Source organism: Thalassophryne amazonica, chromosome 7 (assembly GCF_902500255.1).
Source record: "Thalassophryne amazonica chromosome 7, fThaAma1.1, whole genome shotgun sequence".
Classification (NCBI taxonomy): domain Eukaryota; kingdom Metazoa; phylum Chordata; class Actinopteri; order Batrachoidiformes; family Batrachoididae; genus Thalassophryne; species Thalassophryne amazonica.
Window position 1 is genome coordinate 79,053,446 of NC_047109.1, and position 20,610 is coordinate 79,074,055.

The 20,610-nt window shown below is 39.5% G+C and overlaps 1 protein-coding gene across 2 annotated transcripts in view; it reads right to left on the reverse strand.

The window, feature by feature from the left end:
* adamtsl4 (ADAMTS-like 4) overlaps window positions 1-20,610 on the reverse strand; it is a 70,265-nt gene that overhangs the window by 17,471 nt on the left and 32,184 nt on the right. For both annotated transcript variants that reach the window (XM_034174662.1, XM_034174663.1), the window contains exon 5: window positions 5,236-5,338. In XM_034174662.1, the coding sequence (XP_034030553.1) occupies window positions 5,236-5,338 (103 nt within the window). The remainder of the gene's footprint in view (window positions 1-5,235; window positions 5,339-20,610) is intronic.

Below are 20,610 nucleotides of genomic sequence, written 5' to 3' on the forward strand. Positions count from 1 at the left end.
TGTGGCCTCCAGAGGATGTGAGGGCATCCTCAGCAGCTGCACCTTTCTAAAACAGGCACAGAAACATGTTGGTTCTCTGAGATTTGAAAATGTTACACATTTTGGATGCATCACTTTTTGCCTTTTTGTCTGCAAATATTAATATCTGTTTTTTGGGACACAGAAGACTTACATGTGCTGTTTGAAAGGTTGCTTGAAATGACCACTTGAAGGAGATACATACTTTTTTCCAATTGACTGAGGGGTTATTAGGTTTGATGCCAAATTGCTGCTGAGTACTGAAGTGTTACTGGGCAAGACAGTGAACCCCAACAGTGCTCAGCGTTGTGGTATATTGTGTCCACACATTAATTTCTGTAAACCTGGGAGTAGTGTTGTGAAAGTGTCGTGACACGGACCCACAACAGGGGGCGTAAATGAACGGACAATGGATAAGCCAAAAGTAACAATTTAATGTTGTGAATCACACAACGACGTACAGACAATAACAATATAGTGACTGTCAATCATACACCAGGTGACGTGTGGGCAAGCTCGACGATAGAAGACGCCTGGCGAGAGAAGAGCCGGATCCACACAGCTTCCACTGCCAACGGAGCTGAAGAACACCGGAGCCGCCAAGCCCTGCGCCCCAGGTGGCCGCTGTCTTCAGCAGTCAGACCCGGTACTGCTGGCAGAGAACAGAGACAGTACTGATGAGTGTGAGGTCACACACTCAGTAATCCCACAGTCTGTATTCAGTAAGGAGGGAGAACCTCCACCTCCAATCACACACTCGTGCAGCTCCTGTCTAACCACTTATCTGGTTGGGGTGTGAAGCGAAGCCGTCGCTGATCACACCAAACGCCAATCCCACAGATAAGGACACACCACAGGAAAACGGCTGCAAAGAAGTTCAGATTATTACTCAATGTTTTGAGTCAGCAGAGAAAGTTACCTGATTGGTAGTTGATTTCTCGGCGAGGAGGTGGAGTCGCAGTCCGGCCTTTATGGAGATGGTGATGAGTTGGCTGAGTGACAGCTGGTGTTGATGAAGAGTGACAGCTGTCACTCCCAGTGGCTCCGGCGCCCTCTCGTGCTTGAAGCCCGCACTCCAAGCAGGGCGCCATCTGGTGGTGGTGGGCCAGCAGTACCTCCTCTTCAGCGGCCCACACAACAAGTAGATGGTTTTATTTACTGGTGATAGCAGAAAAATCAGCAGTTTGAGTTTGGACCATGTTTTTAGTGGTATGTGGCACAATCACAAAAATGCACCACACCGACGGTTGGGTATCAAGAGCCGATTCTTTTCGGGTATCGTTGAGAAATGATTCGATCCACCGACATCAATAGTCTTTTTGCTTAACGATTCCCTTATCGGTCCTTCAGAGCGGCCATTATTTTTGAGGGTGTTTGTTGGGAAAATGATAATTTCTCTACGTTGATTACAGACCCTGCAGCGGCTCTGTAAGCAACCACTTCTGCAGCGTGACTCCACTTTGAAGCGTGAACCAATGAAGCAATGCTTCGACCCGCTGGCTCGTTGGTTCTTTGATTCACTGCAAGTCCGCTTCCTAACCCCTCTCAAAGCCATTCAAATATGTCAATTGTGAGTCACTTTTGTGTGGATTAAAGTCACTAACTGTGACTCTTGTCTTGTTGCAGTCAAGAAATGAGAATCGTCCTCCGTTCCGTTCACACAGCTTCAAATGCTGCACGGCTCTGTGCCCAGTCCGGTCAGAATTAATAACTTCAAAACGAATTGCTGCATTAAATAAAATGACACCTCTTTAAAAACCCTGTAATACAGACAATAAACTACAATCGACTAAAACATTTTTTTTTTCCTCCCAAAATGAGACGTCCTGCATTCTTTATGAATTACATCCTTACGTGCAGCACAGCCAGCTGCAAGAGCTCAGCTCAGACATATGGAAAGACTTTCATGCCAATAATGTCTGAAAGGAAACACTTTTTACAACAACTAGACATTTTGTTTATTTCTATTTATGTCCCGTGTTCAAGGATCCAGTGACAAATTTCATATTTATTTACTTTAAGACTCAATAAAATGTTGACATTGAAAACCTGTAAAGCCTACTTTTAGTACACAGAAAATTCACAAGAGGTATTGATAAGGGAATCGATAATACCCATCCCTAACCACACCTGATTTTAAGACCATCACATTTGCAGATTACACAACACGGACAATGACAACGGCATCAGCTGGAAATTAGCAATGATAGTTGCTGTATGTTGTGCACTGCTTTGTGCCGGGTTGAAGATAGGGCCCTCAAAAAATACTTTGAGCCTGTGACATTCATAGAAATCAATATAAAGTTTCCGGAAATGGACACAGCCCCCTGCCTCCTGCGCGCGCACACACACACACACACACACACACACACACACACACACACACACACACACACACACACACACACACACACACACACACACACACACACACACACACACACACACACACACACAACTGTGTTTAAGGTTGATATTGCAATGAATTAAATCTAAGCATGTGATTGTATTGTCTGTAACTGACCCCTGGCCTTGAACTTGACAAATGTACTTGGAGGTTCTTCAGCTACATTTCCATATTGTAAATACACAGCAGACTGTAGCTGTGACAAATTCTCACAGCTGCTCCTCTCTGTCTTCTCTTTCTCCATGTTTGTAATATTCTCTCTATCTGTTCTTCCTCGTCTCTCAAATTCCTAAAATATCTGTTTCGTGTTTTCTCTCTCTCGTTTCCTGCAGCATCGGAAAAACAAAAGATAAACAGATGAAAACAGATGAATGTCTTCATTGTGGTGAAACTACACTTAGCAGCAAAGTAAACAAACAAACAATGCACAATCAAAGACACACATGCCACGTTGTCTTCTTCGCTCCAAAGCTCATGTGACAAAAACACTCACGTCCCCTCACCTCTCTCTCTCTCTCTCTCTCTCTCTCTTGCTCACTCGCTCATTGACTTTATCTCACGCTGCAGGAATCTGTTGCTTAGTCAGAGCAGGGAGGAGAAGCTTGGCAGGAGCGAAGGGTGAAAAGGAGATGTTGGACAAACGAGAGGAAAAAAGCGAGGAGCGTTTTCTGCGGAATAAAAGCAGATCCAGTTCCACTCATTCTCTTTTTTCATCTTTCTCTTTTTCCCCTTGCCAACCTCAATGCTACATGTTGGGCGGCTCCAGTGTGAGGATGGATTGTGGTGGTTGATTAGCGCTGTGGAGGCCCGCCAACGGACCTTTACAACAACACAGCACCATTCAACTTACCTAAAACCACATTTTATTACGTTCACCAAGGACATAATAAAAATCATCAGCATTTATTTATTTATCAATTTGTCTGCCTGTTAGCAGGATTACGTCAAAACTACTGCACGGAGTTTCATGAAATTTGCAGCACAGGTACATATTACACCAAGGAAGACTCCATTAAATTTTGGAGGTGATCTGGATCCAGATCTGGATTCTGGATCAAGATTTCACTTTATATACACTTTTTTGGTAGTGCATTAGCTTTTTAGCTAACTTTGAAAACCATTAGCGAACCAATTAGCTTGCATCAGGAAGGGCAGCTGGCGTAAAACCTGTGCCAATTCAACATGCAGATCCACCTTGGATTTGCTGTGGCGGTCGTTAGCTGGTAAGCTTTCAATCTATGTGTTTTTCCTGATGGTGTTCTAATTGTGTTTTTTGCTTTCTAGTTTGTAATGAATGGGATACGGGTTTTGGACCAATTGTCATTGTAACTGGTCAGATATGGGAAAATATCGGACCGGAAATCAGCCAATCAGAGCGCGCGTAGCGACGCAGCCATAAAATAAAATCCATTAACTCCTGCTCACGGACTGATTGTCCACATCCACCACAACTCCTCATGGATGGATGGCCAGCAAGAGAACATGCCCACTGTCCACTCCTCATGGACAGATCACTCTCGCGATCACTGGCTGCAGCTCCGTGGTGCTTTCACCTTCTTAAGTTCTCTCACGATTGTGGCACCTTAAATAAAGTCCATTAACTCCTGGTAATATGTAGGCCCGGTGTGAAAGGGGCTTATAACAGCAAAAAAAGTTTCTAAACCCTAAAATCATATTGTTTGTTCCCGTTGGAGCTTATACACTAATCTGTTAAAGTCGAAACATTGTTCAACAGAAACAGGCATCACATCACAGGAGCTCAAGCCAGAATAAATGCGTTAATTTGGAGTATTACAATTAAAATTCTTATTATTTCGTAGTTTAACAATTCCCGTACTGTGAATAAATTGTATGTTGAATGGAAAATACTGTTTCATTTCATTTGATCATTTAATTATTTAATGATATCTTGATCATCATTTGAGCTGGGCATACTAAACCTTTGGGACAAACAAAATGTTTACGGTACAACATATTAAAATTTCATCTCTTGAGGTCTATTTTTCAGGGTTTTAGTGCCAAAAAAAAATAAAGCAAAGCTAAAGTCATATAATATAAAAATTACAGTTTAGCATTAGCTTTAGCTAAATGGTTTAGTGGTTTATTGGCTTAGCGTTATCTAAGGCTGTGTCTCAATTCAGCGGCTGAATACTTCAAAGGGTGCAGTTGTCTGCCATTTACATCATATGTGGCAGGACTACGACATCCTATTTCAAATGCTGCCTGTGAAGTGACCAACGTACACAGCCTTCTTTCCCCCGAAGGTGTATTCTTCATGGTCCAAACAATCCCACCAATACTTTATCAAGAAAAAACAATTGCAAATTTTAACAAAGACAAAATACACATCTAGGCTCCATATACTGTATACTATTATAAATAAGTAAGATTTATAATCAAAACAAAATAGGTACTGAAAAATGATGGCTAAATTATGGGTTATGCCCACTATGATATCTTGGCACGTGCAGCTGTCAAGGTTGTTAGACAACAGGAGGTGGGGAAACATAATGAAACGTAATGATGCAACAGCAAAATGTTCCATAGACTAGACCGTCTCATTTCAGAACGGTTTGCTCTGGCCTCCGCTGTGTCTGAAGGGCTGAAGCCTGAAGAATTTTGTGGGACACAGCCATAGGATGGTGCAGACCCTGAATTGGGACACAGCCACAGTTAACTTTTCAGTTAGTGGATTAGCGGATATCAAAGATAACTTTTTTTGTCTGATGTGCCCACCACTGCCTACTGTCACATTGAAGGGATGTGAACTTAAATCCTACTGCATGTATGTGCGCTGACTCAATGCTCACCTTCATTAAAAGGCTCCCAGTTATAGAGTCGACCCATGAACTCCTGGGTGTTGAAAGCAGCACACTGTTCGGCTCTGGAGTCTGATGTACTTCCTCCACACTGCTAGACGGCGGAAACAGATCAAAATAGAGAATTACGTTCAAAACATTACATTCAAGCAACATGAAATTACCCACTTATTAAATGGATGGAGAAGTAAGGGTGAAGTCAACACGTTCTTGAAAAACACTAAGGGAAAAGTGGCCATAAATTAGAAGAAAATTAACTTGGGATCAACTCCATATAAGCACAAACATGCTTACTGCTACACATGAACACACACACACACACACACACACACACACACACACACACACACACACACACACACACACACACACACACACACACACACACACACACACACACACACGTGTTTACACTCCAGACTGCTCCTGGCAGACAGCAAGCGTATTAGAAACATATGGAAATAATAGATGCTTTTGGAAGAGGCTGCACACATAAATCCACCATAGCTGCAAGTCCATTTCCACAGAATGCCAGTGAACGTGTGCGCACATGTACGTGTGCGTGCTCAGCTTATGCACTTTAGGGCTCGGCCATTATGGAGCCATACAGTAGAAAGAGTTTAAGCATACCTGCCCTCAAACGACAGCTGAAGCATCAGGCTGATTTGACTCTGTTGGACCTGAGTGTGACTCTCTAAACTCAGCTCTGGTCCTGAGGGACGCGCACACAGACTCTCACATTTCCTTGCAACTCCAGTCTTTGTCAGTCTCACAATGTTATTGTCTCTCCCTCCTCTCCATCTATGATTCGTTCCTCTTTTATTACAGACTTATCTCCATCACACAGCTGTCACAAACAGCTGGAAAGTTCCAAGTCACTCATCAGACTAGAGCGAGGGAGTAGCTGAGGCTACACATAAATGTGCACACACTTGCACACATCAGGAGTTCCCGTGCGAATCGGTCTCTGTGTCAAAAGACTCTCATGGATAAACCGTCAAAGGATCCAGTCATGAGCGCTGTCAGCAGGTCTGGGTGAATTTCACACTTTGGATGTGTCTTTGTGTATCTGTGAAGGAATGCATGCGTCCTTCAAGTCACAAGTCACTTGTGAGGGTCACCTGTTTCTATTTGACACCAGAAGAATCCAGCAAACTTTCACATTGTGTGTGTATGTTTTCATAAGGTCTTGTTTTGTGTTATATTTTGGAAATTTGATATATTGGAGATCCTGTATAACGCAGCGTGTGTTGCTTCTGCGGGCTACGTGAGAATATGTGGAAGCGGATGTGTACGTGTGCGACCTGGTGTTTTCAAGTAACCATGTAAATCTTGGATTTGTGTGTGTGAGATGCGGTCAGTAACGGCTGTAAATATTTCTGCTCGACATAAACACCATGGACCCCATTTGAAACTCGTCAGAATGCATGTGTGTGTGTGTGTGTGTGTGTGTGTGTGTGTGTGCATGTATGGTCCAAAAAACATAAACAACCTCCAATCACATTCACAAAACTAGACAAGAAGAAGCTGTAGAACCAAAGTGGGACTGAAGATATTTAATGTGAACCCCACACGTCCATAACTGTAAAAGGGAGATAAAACTGATGTGACCCCTCAAGACAGAGGGAGGCCAAGAGACTGAAAGGAGGAGGAAGAGGTAAAGTGGCAATAAAAAAGAAATGGCACTTTCCCCAACTTCATGGGTCGGCGAAAAGTGCTGTTTTATTGTAAGGACTGGTAGCTTTTGTGGACTGTGTACTTTTTAAATCATGATTCCTTTAATCTTTAGCGTGTCTTTAATTTTTAATCTCTGATCCTGATTCCTTGGATTCCATAATCAGGATTCAGGGAATCAGCAATTATCATAAAAGATGAACATTCACAATCAAATCACAGGATCAAAGGTCAGCAATCAAGGTCAAAGGTCAGCAATCAGGATCAATATTGGGTGATCAAGATATAACTTCAGTGATCAGATGACTAGATGAAAGATCAAGATTAACAATGAGTTATCAGGATCAAAAGTCAGCACTCAAGATTTAACCCTTATGGTCAGGATCAGAATTGAGATCTAAATTCAGGATCCGAGTTCAATGATCATGATTCAAGTTCAGCAAACACGATCAAAGGTCAGCAAACAGGATCCAAATGCAGCAATCACAATTAAAGGTTAGCAATCAGAATCCAACATCAGTGATCAGGACCCAAATTCAAGGATTAGGATTACAAGTCGGCGATCAGGATCCACGTTCAGGCATAAGGATGAAAGGTCAGTAATCAGAATCAAAGATGACTGATGAAGCTGAATGATCAGAATCAAAGATGAGTGTTCAGGATTCCATTACTGTGTGTTTGTGTACACTGGTTCAGATCTAGATAATAATCCGGATTTGGTGGGCACAGATATATTTTGTGACAAGGATGATTCATGAGTGTGGGCGAAGGTTTGGAATTCGGTTTGGGGCTTATTGTGTATGTGTTGCGAACATGAACAAGCGAAGCTCTTCAGCATGTCACCATGTCATTTAGGTCCTTCAGACTTTTTTTTCAGTAAATGCTTCTGGAGTGCATGAGCATGGCTAAAAATCTTCAACTTCTGCCCCCCCACCCCCCCCCCCGCCCCAACTATGGTCCTCTTAACCCCCTGGCACTTTAAACATTTTTTTTTTAAAATATTTATTTCATTCATTTAAAAGCAAAACAGAAAAGCAAAAAACAAAAGCACCACAATACCAGAATGAAAAGGAGCAGAAAGAAGAACAAGTCTTATGATTTTTGCCCCTTTTAACAATACAATCTTTCAATATACAGCATCATAGTCAACATTATTTAACATTGCATTTCTTTAACTTGTCACATACCACTGACCCATTTCATAATTATGACCATTAATTAATAGATTACATCACTGACAGGTTACATTTAAACTTAAGACACTCCAAACATTATTAACAGTTTACTTTTTTTTTTTTGACTTTCTTGCAGCCCACTGACTTACTTCATAGTTTCATACTTACTTAATACATCTAATTTAATATGTTTTTTAAATAATTTAAGCGACCTTAATTCTTTAATTTCTTTATTAAGATTGTTCCATAATTTGACACCATTTACTGCAATACTCCTTTCCTTTGGTTCTAAATCTTGTTTTTTTAAAGACTTCTATTCCTTTCAATTTATAACTACTTACTCTTTTTTCAAACATATTTTGAATGTTTGTTGGTAAAGTATTTTTATTAACTTGGTACATCGTTTGTAATATTTTCAAATCGACTAAATCATGAAATTTAAGTACCCTATACTTAATAAACAATGGATTAGATGGATCTCTAAAACCACTGTTACTAATCACTTTTAAAGCTCTTTTCTGCAAAATAAATAAAGGTTGTATATAAGTTGTATATGTTGATCCCCAGATTTCTACACAGTAAGTTAAATATGGGACAATCAATGAATTGTACAATGTTAATAAACCATAACTATTTAATGAATATTTTACTTTATGCAAAACAGCAATGGCTTTCGCTATTTTTCCTTTTATGTAATTTATGTGTGACTTCCATGTAAGATCTTCATCAATCATGACTCCTAAAAAATTCATTTCTTTTACCCTTTGTATATCCATTCCATCTATTTGTAATGACACATTATTTTTTTCGCTCTATCATTAAACAATATGAAATTTGTCTTATTAATATTTAGTGACAATCTGTTTATATCAAACCAATGTTTAACTTTTTCCAACTCTGTATTTATCACTTGTGCTACTTCCTGTATATCTGATCCAGAGTAAAACAGCGTTGTATCATCAGCAAATAAAATGCTGCCAAGCACATTGGATACATTCACAAAATCATTGATATACAAAATAAACAGTTTGGGTCCAAGTACCGATCCTTGTGGTACTCCATAAATAATGTTACACAATTCTGATTTGGTATTATTTATCTGAACAAACTGTTTTCTATTTTCTAAGTAGCTTTTTACCCACTGATATGCAACACCTCTTATTCCATATTGTTGTAACTTGTGGAGCAATCTTGAGTGGTCTATAACATCAAAAGCCTTTTTCAGGTCAATAAAAATACTTACAAAATAATCCTTATTATCTATTGTTGTTGATATTTTCTCTATTAGTTCCATAATTGCCATAGCTGTCAAATGTTTTGTTCTGAATCCATACTGAGCATTATATAAAATATGATGTTTCTCAATAAATTTATCCAATCTTGTTACAAAAACTTTTTCCATAATTTTAGAAAACTGTGGAAGCAATGATACTGGCCTGTAATTAGAAAAATTATGTTTGTCTCCATTTTTATATAATGGGACTACCTTAGCAATTTTCATTTCATCTGGAAAAACCCCAGTTGACAGAGACAGATTACAAATATAAGTAAATGGTTCAATAACAATTTCTATTATACTTTTTACAGTCATCATGTCTAAATCTTCATGGTCAGTTGATCTTTTGCTTACACAGTTTTTTACAATATTTCTTATTTCATCTTTTTCCACATTGTCCAGGAAAATACTATTGACCGTATTTACCAATGTACATAATTTATCTTCTATTATTGGTTTATTTCCCACCAGACATGACCCTACATTTGAAAAATAATCATTAAACTCATTTGCAACTTCTTTTATATCATATATATCTTTATTTTCCTTAACAAAGTAATTTGGAATAGTTTCTTTCGTTCCATCACTATCAATCACACTTTTTATAATTCCCCATGTTACCCTCATATTATCTTTACTCTTATTTAGTTTTTCACTGTAATAATCTTTTTTTTGTTTCCTAATTATTGTTAATAGTTTATTTTTATATTTTTTGTATTTATGTTCTGATTCCTTTGTTTGCAATTTTAAAAAGCACCTGTATAAATAGTTTTTCTTTGCACAAGCATTTTTTATTCCCTTTGTCAGCCATGGTTTATTTACTCTTTTCTTACTAATTTCAATTAATTTACAATTTTTATTGTATGATTTCATCAATATTTTCATAAATGAGTTATATGCTACATTAACATCACTGACATAAACTTCTTCCCAGTTTTGATTTTTAAGGTCATATTTTAATGCCTCTAAGGCTTTTACTGACTTATCTCTTTTAAAGTTTATATCAGTTTTTTTGTTGTACCTATTTTTATATTTAAATATTGAAAAAATTGGTAAATGGTCGCTAATATCTGTCATGAAGATCCCATTCTTGATAATTTCATCTGTTCTGTTTGTAAATATATTATCAATTACCGTTGCACTTTGCGATGTAATTCTGGTTGGTTTTGTTATCAAGGGGAATAACCCCAAACTATACATTGAATTCACAAAATCACTTAATCTTTGGCAGCTAGAGCTTTCTATGTTAATATTAAAGTCCCCACACATAAAAAGCGTTTTGTTTTTAATTTGATGGAATAATTCAATTATTTTATCTGTAAATTTCACAACACAAGAATCTGGTGCTCTGTATACACAACTGATTAAAATATTCTTAGATGTTTCATGTACAAGTTCCACTGTTCCAATTTCTATGCCATCATTCATAATTGTCATTTCTTCAACAATTGTACACATCAGATCTGTTTTTGTATACAGAGCAATACCACCGCCTTTTTTATATCTTCTGTTTACAAAATACAGCTCATATCCCTCCATTTGAACTTCATCCATGAGATCATCTTTAAGCCAAGATTCAGTGATTGCAACAATACTAAATCTATTTTTAAACTGATTTAAATAATCTTTTATTTGTGACATTTTACAATACAAGCTTCGACTGTTTATATGTATGAGTGACAAGGTATCTTCTGCAATTTTTTCACTATTCAGCTGTTCTACTGTATAATACTCACAACCAATCGTTTTTAAGTCAAATATACTTTCATCAATATTAGTGTCTATGTCATATATTTTATCCTCTGTTTCCATGTTTGATCTGATTTTTTGTTGGTCCAATTACCAACAGATGTTATATTTGATTGTCTATTCAGGTCTGTATTTTGTAAGGTCCTCCATGTTTTTGATTTGTATACTGTTTGTTCCTTCTTTCACTCTAATCCACACCCTACAATTCCAGACCCATGTAGCAACAATATGTTTCTGTTTTCTTAGTAGTCTTGCTTCCCTAGCAATATCTGCATTTTTTTTTGTTAGATGCTCATTTATATAGACACTCGTTCCTTTCAAATTCTTTGCCTGTCTTAATAACTCATTTTTATATTTTCTGCTTGTAAATCGTATGACAATGTTAGATAGTTTATTTTTTCTATCTTTAGTTGGAATAGTATAACAGTCTGATATTGTGTCTTGATGGATGACAACACCTTTTTGATATAAAAAGTTTGTAACTTGTTGTTCCAATGATTGTCTTTCTTCAGGTGGTGCATTCTCCCCACTGGCTACACCAGAATCCACCACCCTTGCATATGTCCGATGCCTTGTTTCTAGTCCAGATATTATAACGTCATCTTTTTTAGTAAATTGTTCAAGTTCATCTACACGTTGCTCAAGTTTCTTAATGATCTTGTCCTTCTCTTTAACCAGATTTTGGAGTTCTTTAATTTCCACCATCAGTTTGTCTAGATTAGACATGTCTTTTGATATATGGTTTAATGAGGTCTTTATCTCCTCTATATCTTCCTCGAGTTTATCTGTTTTCCTGGGTGGTGCCATGCCGACTTTTCTTTATTTGCATTCTCACAGGCCTGGAGAGAGTCTTCACAATCTCATTTTAAGGTCCGTCACACTTTATTTTCAGTAAATGCTTCTGAGGAGCAACTACACTCCTCTTAACCCCCTGCCACTTTAAGAAAAGAACAGGACCCAGGATGGACCCCTGAGGGACCCCATAAGACACAGGGGCAGGGGGTGAGGAAATACTGGCCTATAGACACAGAAAAGGTTCTTTGCTGGAGGTATGAGTGGAACCATTTTAATGAAGAACCCTTAATCCCAACCCACTGTTCAAGCCGGGTCAGCAAACGCTAAATTATGTACATTTTGGCACTTCCTGTTTGTGAATCCCTGTACCGTGAGTGAACTTTGTGCCGCTGTGTGGCGCATCGCTCGTAAATGGACTGTGTGAAGCGTCTTGAGGCAACTTTGTTGTGATTTGGCACCATATAAATGAAAATAAATTGAAATTGAAATTGGACTGTGGGGCCATAGGGGAGGTTCACAACACTGACCAGAGCAGAGAAGAAGAAGGGCCTTTATTATCTTTGTACATACATGGATGCATACAAGGAACGTTATCCTCTGCATTTAACCCATCCTAACCACAGTTAGACACAATCCAACCACGAGGAGCAGTGGGCAGCCACAGTCCGACGCCCGGGGACCAACTCCAGATGTAGTGACGCTTCCTTGGTCGAGCAGACCCTAGTAAGGATGTTTCTGATTGTGTGAGGAAACCGGAGTACCTGGAGGAAACCTACGTAGACATGGAGAGACCATGCAAAGTCCACACAGAAAGGAACTGAGCACGAGTGGAATCAAACCCCAAATGTTTCTGGGAGGGAACATCGCGAATCACTGAGCCACCGTGCTACCCAAGAGAGCAGCCATAAGAAAAGAAAATGGAGCTGTCAGACACCGTCTGTGTCCTTGTACAGGATCTATAATCCTTATGGATGTCTTCTTTAGTTCCAGGAAGGGGAGAACAGGTCTGTATGAAGAACCAGGTGAAGGCTGAGGTGGGTTAGTGCTCGAGGACTAAAGGCTTTGTTCTGTAGGAACACACAGGAATACCACACGCGCACAAACACGCATGAGCCAAGCAGGACAAATAACCTTTGATAGGGATGGATTACGTGGGAAGGGGGGAACCTTGCAGGACACGTGTTTCTGCAGGGAAAGCCCAGGTGGCACATCCCCCATGATGCTCAGACATTCTCTGTGCAAGTCTACGCCTACACAGCTGGCCAGGCTGCCTCAAAAACCACATGAGCATTCTGGCCGGCCGGTCATTCCTCAAACATTACTGCAATGTCGCACTGAAGAAAAAAAAACACCAAAAAAACAAAAAACAAAACAACAGAACTGCTGGCTGTTACCGGCTTACAGCAGTATAATCTGTGAGACCACACAAGACTAATGCATGTTAATATGTGTGCAAGCATGCTCACGTGTGTCTGTCCATAGCGATTAACATTCTCCATTTAATCTTGTGACCAAGGTTGTGTGTTGATGTTTTGCAGGGCACTGGCCTCGACCCCGAGGGACGTCAGGAGACCTCCAGAGGAAACACGGCTCATCCATCAACAACACACACTGACCGCAGGAGGCCCTTCGCTGCTCAGAATGAACAGCAAGATGTTTTGTAGCTCTTGGGATGAAATCTGAGTGTGTGAGCCTCAAACTGCTTAACTGCTTTAGACCAAGAAAAACACTGTAGGCACAAGCTTGGTTCACTCTAAGGACCGAAAATAACAAGCGTTCCATTTTCTACTTTATAAGTGGAATACAAAGCCGCATTTCCTTCATTATCTAATTGTTATTTTCACAATTAATTCATCAGCTGTTGCTTGTAAAATGTCAAAACAATTCCTATGGCAGTTTCAAAGACATGTAGTTGGTCAAATCCAGGGAAAGTAGGTTTAAATAAGACCATCATTGGTCAGAAACAAGTTCACAAACAGCTAATCTCTGGTTAAACACTCATTTAAATTGTTGAAAATGTAAATTGTTGAAAATGTGTTTACAAGATGCTCCAACTGTGTGTGACTTGTATATATCTGGATGAAAAAAAAAAACCAACAAAAAAGCTGCGGTGTTGGTGGCTGCCAGACCTAGACTTTAGACATGAAAGAAATGTACTAACAAACTTGTTTAGCTAAAGTTACATGTAACTGTGATGAAAAGGAGCGTCTCAAAGATGTGGCACGAACAGGAAGTGGCACAAGTATTTGTTTTTGTACAAAGGCTTGTTAAAGTCCACATCAGACTGAGTGTGAACGTACGTCTGGACCTGTTTGCCACTTCAGAAGCACAACAGTAAGTGTGGCTGTGCGTGATAGTAGTAATAATATCTTTCCTCCACAACAAAGCCTGCGTAATGATAGTGGGATGTGATCATGTGACTTTCCCCGCAGCGCTTTCTGAAGCCACAGCTCAGATTTCAGGTGTGCAAGCAACATCAAGAAGATGGGACACTCAGAGAGCGTTACACCTTACGCGGATGACACAGATTCATGCAAATTAATTCTTTGTGTTTTAGAAATAACATTCAGTGTGTTCGTGACATTTGATCATTACCGTCCAAAATGTAACTACTTTAACACCTTTCTACTGTGTTTAAATCTTATTGGATCCAAACAGGAATGACCTTGAGTTTGACCTTTCGAATGCACACATGGTCAAAGGTTACTTACTTACTTAGATGACTTTATTCATCCCACCAGGGGCAATTAGTTTCAGCAGCTTGCGTACTGGCACACAAAACACAATAACCACCCACCCAATACAGAAAAATACATATAAAAATAAGTTAGCCAAAAAAAAAAAAAAACAATAAATAAATAAATACATAAAATAGAATAAAATAAAATACCATGGGATACAGTGTCATCACAACCATCTAATATATATATATATATATATATATATATAACATACACACATACATATACATATGCATACACACATACATACATATATAGACCCTACAAAGAGTTTAAGAGACGAATAGCAGAGGGGATAGAAGATTTTAACAACCGGTTCGTCCTGCAGACAGGTGAAACATAACGACGACCTGAAGGCAACAGGGAAAATTCACCTATGTGACCAATAGAAAGGCTGCATATGTCCTAATATTAAGGTTAAGCATTGTGGGTAGTGTAGTTCAGGTTCACTTTGCACGTTACAGTGACTTGTTCACTCGACACAAAACAAAACAGACTAATTTTAACATTATTTTATTTTATTTCTTTGTGGCTGTAATTTAATCACCAAGACTCGGTGGAGGAGAGGAGCTCTCATGGCGCAGCTGTGTGTACAGAGGGAGGGACTTTTCTTCACATTTAGACATTGTTTTGGATTAAAAACATCGATTATTTATTCAGATGAATCCCACTGAAACTAAAAGGTAAGAATTTATATTTACTACGTGTATTTTACTCTGCCAATCAATGCATTAATGGATGTATTTTGGTTGTTTAAGCGGCAAGGTTCAAAGCGTGTGAAAAAAGCAGCTTTTAGCTCGTAAATGACGGTGTATTTAATACCGAGATAAACTGTGACTTCTAATACTGTTTTTGAAAGCTGATGACAGTGTTTGGGGTTTTATTTATTTATTTATTTTTTATTTATTCATTTTTCATGTGTTCTTTGTGTTTGTGATCCTTGAATTTACCCAGAAGCCCCTGCGGCACTTTAAAGTGAAACTGGTTTATCAGAAGCCGACAGTGTAATCTGATGTAGCCTCGTCCAAATCAATACTAATAGTTATCGGTTATCTGTAATAAAGATAATTTTTTTTAGCAATTTATCGGTTTATCGTCATAAAAGATAATTTTTCAGTTAGGAGTTTCCTGCATATTAATGCTCATTATTATTATTATATGCAAATTTTCCTTTAAAATATGACTTCAAAAGTGTGTGCGTGGGGGAAGGGGGTGGGGATCTAGCCTCTCACCCTTCTGGGTATGGGCCTGCTGATGAGGAAAAACTTGTCTATTTATGTGGAATGCACTGCCGAATTGGTTGGTAAGAAGCATATCTGCGCCATTCATCAGAAATAGGATTGTTGCATATGTGAAGTGAAACAGAGCATAAATATACTTTTAAAATGTGCACTGCAGTGCTGCTGAGTAACTAGCAGCAAGCATGGACAGAGTGGAGGCTGTTAATTCTGTCAGCACAGAGCTTACAAAGCGAGACAGAATGCAGATTGATGTGGTTGAGACTCGTATTTGAAAAATCCAATACGATCTATCAAAAAAAATGCATTGATTGGGCCCGATATTGATCCATGCAATCAGATTGGGACGTCCTTACTTTTACTAATGTTTCTCAAAGTCAAATCACTTTGTCCTTGGTTGACCCTAGAACAATCCATCAAGTTTGGTCCAAAGTTTTGGGTTATATTGTTCATACACGAAGAGACACACAGGACCGAAAACAGTCCCCCTGAATTCACTAACGTGCACGGCTGCAATAACATTCATATCAAAAGGCATTAAATGTTTCTGAGTTTTTGTGTATGGTTACAGGTTCTGGTATCATTTGGATCAGAGGACATGTTTCTCTGCTGTGAACTTGCTTTTCATGTTGCATGTCTGCGACTGTGCCTCATTAAACTGTTACAGTTAGTGTGTCAGGGTAAATATTTACTGTTAAATGGAAGACAGAAAGAATGTCAGAGGATCGTCACAGTGTCAGAAGTAAGACCGTGAGTTTGAGAAGACAAGTCTGGTGTCTCTCCTCTTTCTTTTCGGGCATCTTCTTCTGAAATTCCACTTTTTGCTCCACTCTCCCTCCAACAGATATCTTCTCTTGTTACACTCCATCTTCACTTACACACATACACAAACCCTTACCCCCTCTCTCACGTATCTTCAAATACCTCTCTCCATCCCTTCCATTGCTCCCTCCATCGCCATTTTTCACTTAACACTATCTCTCCTCATCATTCTTGTCCTTCTTTGCATTGCACATCTTTTTCTCCTCTTGTCCCCGTGGCTCGCCCCCAGACTACTTGTGTGCACATTTTCTAAAAACAATGCTTTCTTTCACAACTAGTCACTTCTCTTACCATCCTCCCCGAATAGCCTTCTTCTGGCAGCATCATAGTTTTCAACTTTTGCCCTTTTCATTTCCTCTCCCGGTTCCAAACTTGCCGGTATACAACAGTTACAACACACAGACATTCACATTTGTGATTGGCTTGAGGCATGCTGTGTTATGACAAACACACCTACGAGAAAATAGGATGTGTCACACTAACTCTGGTTCACTCCCTCAGTCACACATACACACAGCTGAGCACAAGCCTGGGCACAGACCTGCAGTCAGCAGCACTTAAACCCCTTTTGAAGCACTGATGTGACATATATCAAAAGGCACTTGAACTGTGATTTGAGAAATTGTTGTTTGTCTGTTTCTTCACCGACTCATCCCACATCCGTTGGCTGATTTCCACCCAACTTGATATGTAGATGACAATCAACACCAGAATTACCCTTTTTGTACTGGAAAAGGTGAAGGTCAGTGGGGTCAACGGTCAACATTTAGATTTTTTACTCTCTTGTCCTCCAAACTTGGGCACACATTCGTAGATGAGCTGTGGAATTGCCCAGATGGCATCAAACTAAGCAACAGTCAATCATTGGGATTGAGTTCATTGGGATCAAAGCTCAAAATATAGTTTTTATTTTTATTTATTTATTTATTCTGATATTCTCCAAACTTGGCACACATATGTAGATTGGTTCTACATTTTACATCAAATTTACTGGTCAAAATTTAGATTTTTCACTCTGACGTCCATCAAACGTGGCACACATCGCCCAGGGGAGACCAAATTTATTAAAGATCAATCACTGGGGGAGGATGACAGGAAGCACAGGCCGGTTGATGATTGTGCACCCTGTGGATGTACAGCGTGAGAGAGAAATATATAAGTAACAAGGTCTGATTTGTAGTGACACAAATGTTACTGTGTGGGAATGAAGTACAATTTATTTTCACATTTTGATTGAACAGCTCCCACATTTGATTTGTTCATACCTTATACAGAGCACATGTGTACACTGTGGACTAAATAGTGAGTGACACTGAATGAGACACATTATTATTGTGTGTTCATGTGCATAATTACAAATACAAAAAAAAAATCATTTATTTAGCAAAGAATAAATTTAGTTTGCTAATAGAGATACTTGCATATGCAGAGGAATGACCATCTTGGCCGTATGTGCTGACAAAACAAATTATTTATCTCCTGCAGAAATTCATCAAACCAGACCAAAATATGGGACTAGATTATATTTTGTGCACTGATACTGTAATTTAATATAATAAACCCTCTGGTGCTCCACGGGCGTGCTGTGGACACCTTCATGCATGCACTTTGGAAGTCAGGTCCTTTGAAGGTATGCATTTTTTTTCTTTATTTTTGTTGCTCCTCTTTCAACAATGGAAGTATCTGTTTCTACCTCACACAAATTCTTTATGGACATCCAGTGAATTTTGGCCACAGGCGAGTGTGATAAATGGTACTATTTTCATATTATTATCACCACAAATTCCATGAAATATTAGATATTTCATGGCATTTTTAACCATAAAACCCTGTCTTTGAACTGACTCTGGGGAAAGTTCCTGTGACTGCAGGGAAATACTGAAAACTGTCCCATGTTGCCTTCGGGGGGGTACTTTGGATGCCAGCTGAGATGACTCCCTCTGGATGGGATGCCAGTCCATCACCCATTCCTTCCCCAACCACAGCTGGGAACCATTTACAGCTGGATGGACTGGGACAATACAGATGAAGTATCTTGTTCAAGGACACAGACAGATGGCATGAAGCACAGACCTGGTCTCAAACCCTAGTCAACAGATTGGGAGCCCAGCTCCTACCCACAGAGTGACCTGCTCTGGAGAAACATAACATATAATACTCATGAAAAAAACAAAAACAAAACTTCACTGTGCTGCTTCACATCAGGGAGCTTTGGTGGCTGCTGTCCACTGGCACTCTGTGACAGATTGGTGCTCATCTGTTAACTCACCAGAAAACCATTTACTTGCATCGCTTTGTCAATAACACAGCGCTGTAAACCTGGTGGACTCCAATTTAAAGGGAAAAACAAGTGCTACTCTGATTGGTTGATATTATCTTGATACTACAACATGCCCATGACTAATGAACATGATAAATCCAACCTCTTATTCCTCAGTGTCCAGCTTTGCACCCACTTTATGCACCCTCTTGAAAGATAACAGAACTTGTAAACACCCCAAAATCATCTTAGCCACTCATTCTGCACCCACTGTCAATAGTGTTCCATACATGGTGTTCCATACACTGTGTCCTTCGTGGTGACACATAAAAATCCCAAACTATTAATCTCCTGCAGGAAGACAGTAATGCAGTAGTTAATTTTGAGTAAATATGTAACCCAATGAGTCAGGGTCACCAATCACAGGATTGCTATTAGCTCTGCTGGCACACACTGAGCGTATAATTCTGCCAGATCCTAAATCTGTTTTAATGTGGGAATGATCCAATACAGCTGGCGGAGAGAAGAATAAGAAAGAGAAACATAAAAGACATAAAGAGGGAGCTGCCAAATGATCTGAAGAGCCAAAGAAGTGCTGCAGACTGCCAACCTGGTGTCAAAAATAAGTGTCTACATCCACTTCATGAGACGTTTCTGTGTGGCAGTGTACATGCATAAACGTGTAGGTAAGTATTTGTGACAAGTTGTGTGTATCTGGCACTTGCTGAAGTCGTTCTTATCATCTCCTCTGACGCTTTCACTTAAGACGGACCTGGTTTAAGTGACCTGCAGGCCAAAATAACCCACTCACATGTCACTCCGGGTATTTTTGTCCTGTGATCAAATCTTAAAGGGGGGATGGCTCAGTTTCCTTCTGTTTATTTCACTCGTCTCTCCTTCCATCGACATCTCAAAGAAGTCATTGAGTTTTTTGTATAAATGAATGCGTTGTTAATAGCTTTCAGAGAAAAAAATCTCATGTTTTTGATATACACACTCACTCATCTTCAACTGCTTACTCCAATTAAGGGTCACGGGGGGCTGGAGTCTATCCCAGCAGTCACAGTGTGATGTGGGGTACACCCTGGACAGGGCGCCAGTCTTTCACAGGGCCACATATAGACAAAAAAACACATTCACACCCGCAAGCACACCTATGGGCAAATGAAAGTTTCCAATATACCTAACCTGCATGTCTTTGGATATAGGAAGAATCCAGTGCACCCGGAGAACCCCCCTACGCAAACACGGGGAGAACACGCAAACTCCACACAGAAAGGCAACAGGTGGGAATCGAAACCATGACCTTCTTGCCTGCGAGGCAACAGTGCTAACCACTAAGCCACCGTGCTATGTTTTTGATATAAAATAATAATAAACTAGAAGCACTCAGAGAGTGCAAACCTCCGCCAAGGCCATAGGGTCACTGACCTGTCCTGACACTGTCCCTCCTTGGCACAGTGATCTATTCAACAATTCAGTGTTACAACCAAAACTATGATACATACACTTTTCTTTCCTGTATATTTGACATCCTTGACCATGAAAACATACCACTAGAACTTGGAGTCACTTTTATGTCTTTATTAGTTCAAAAGTTATTGTATAAAACGATTTTTCGGTAATGGCGGTTTTT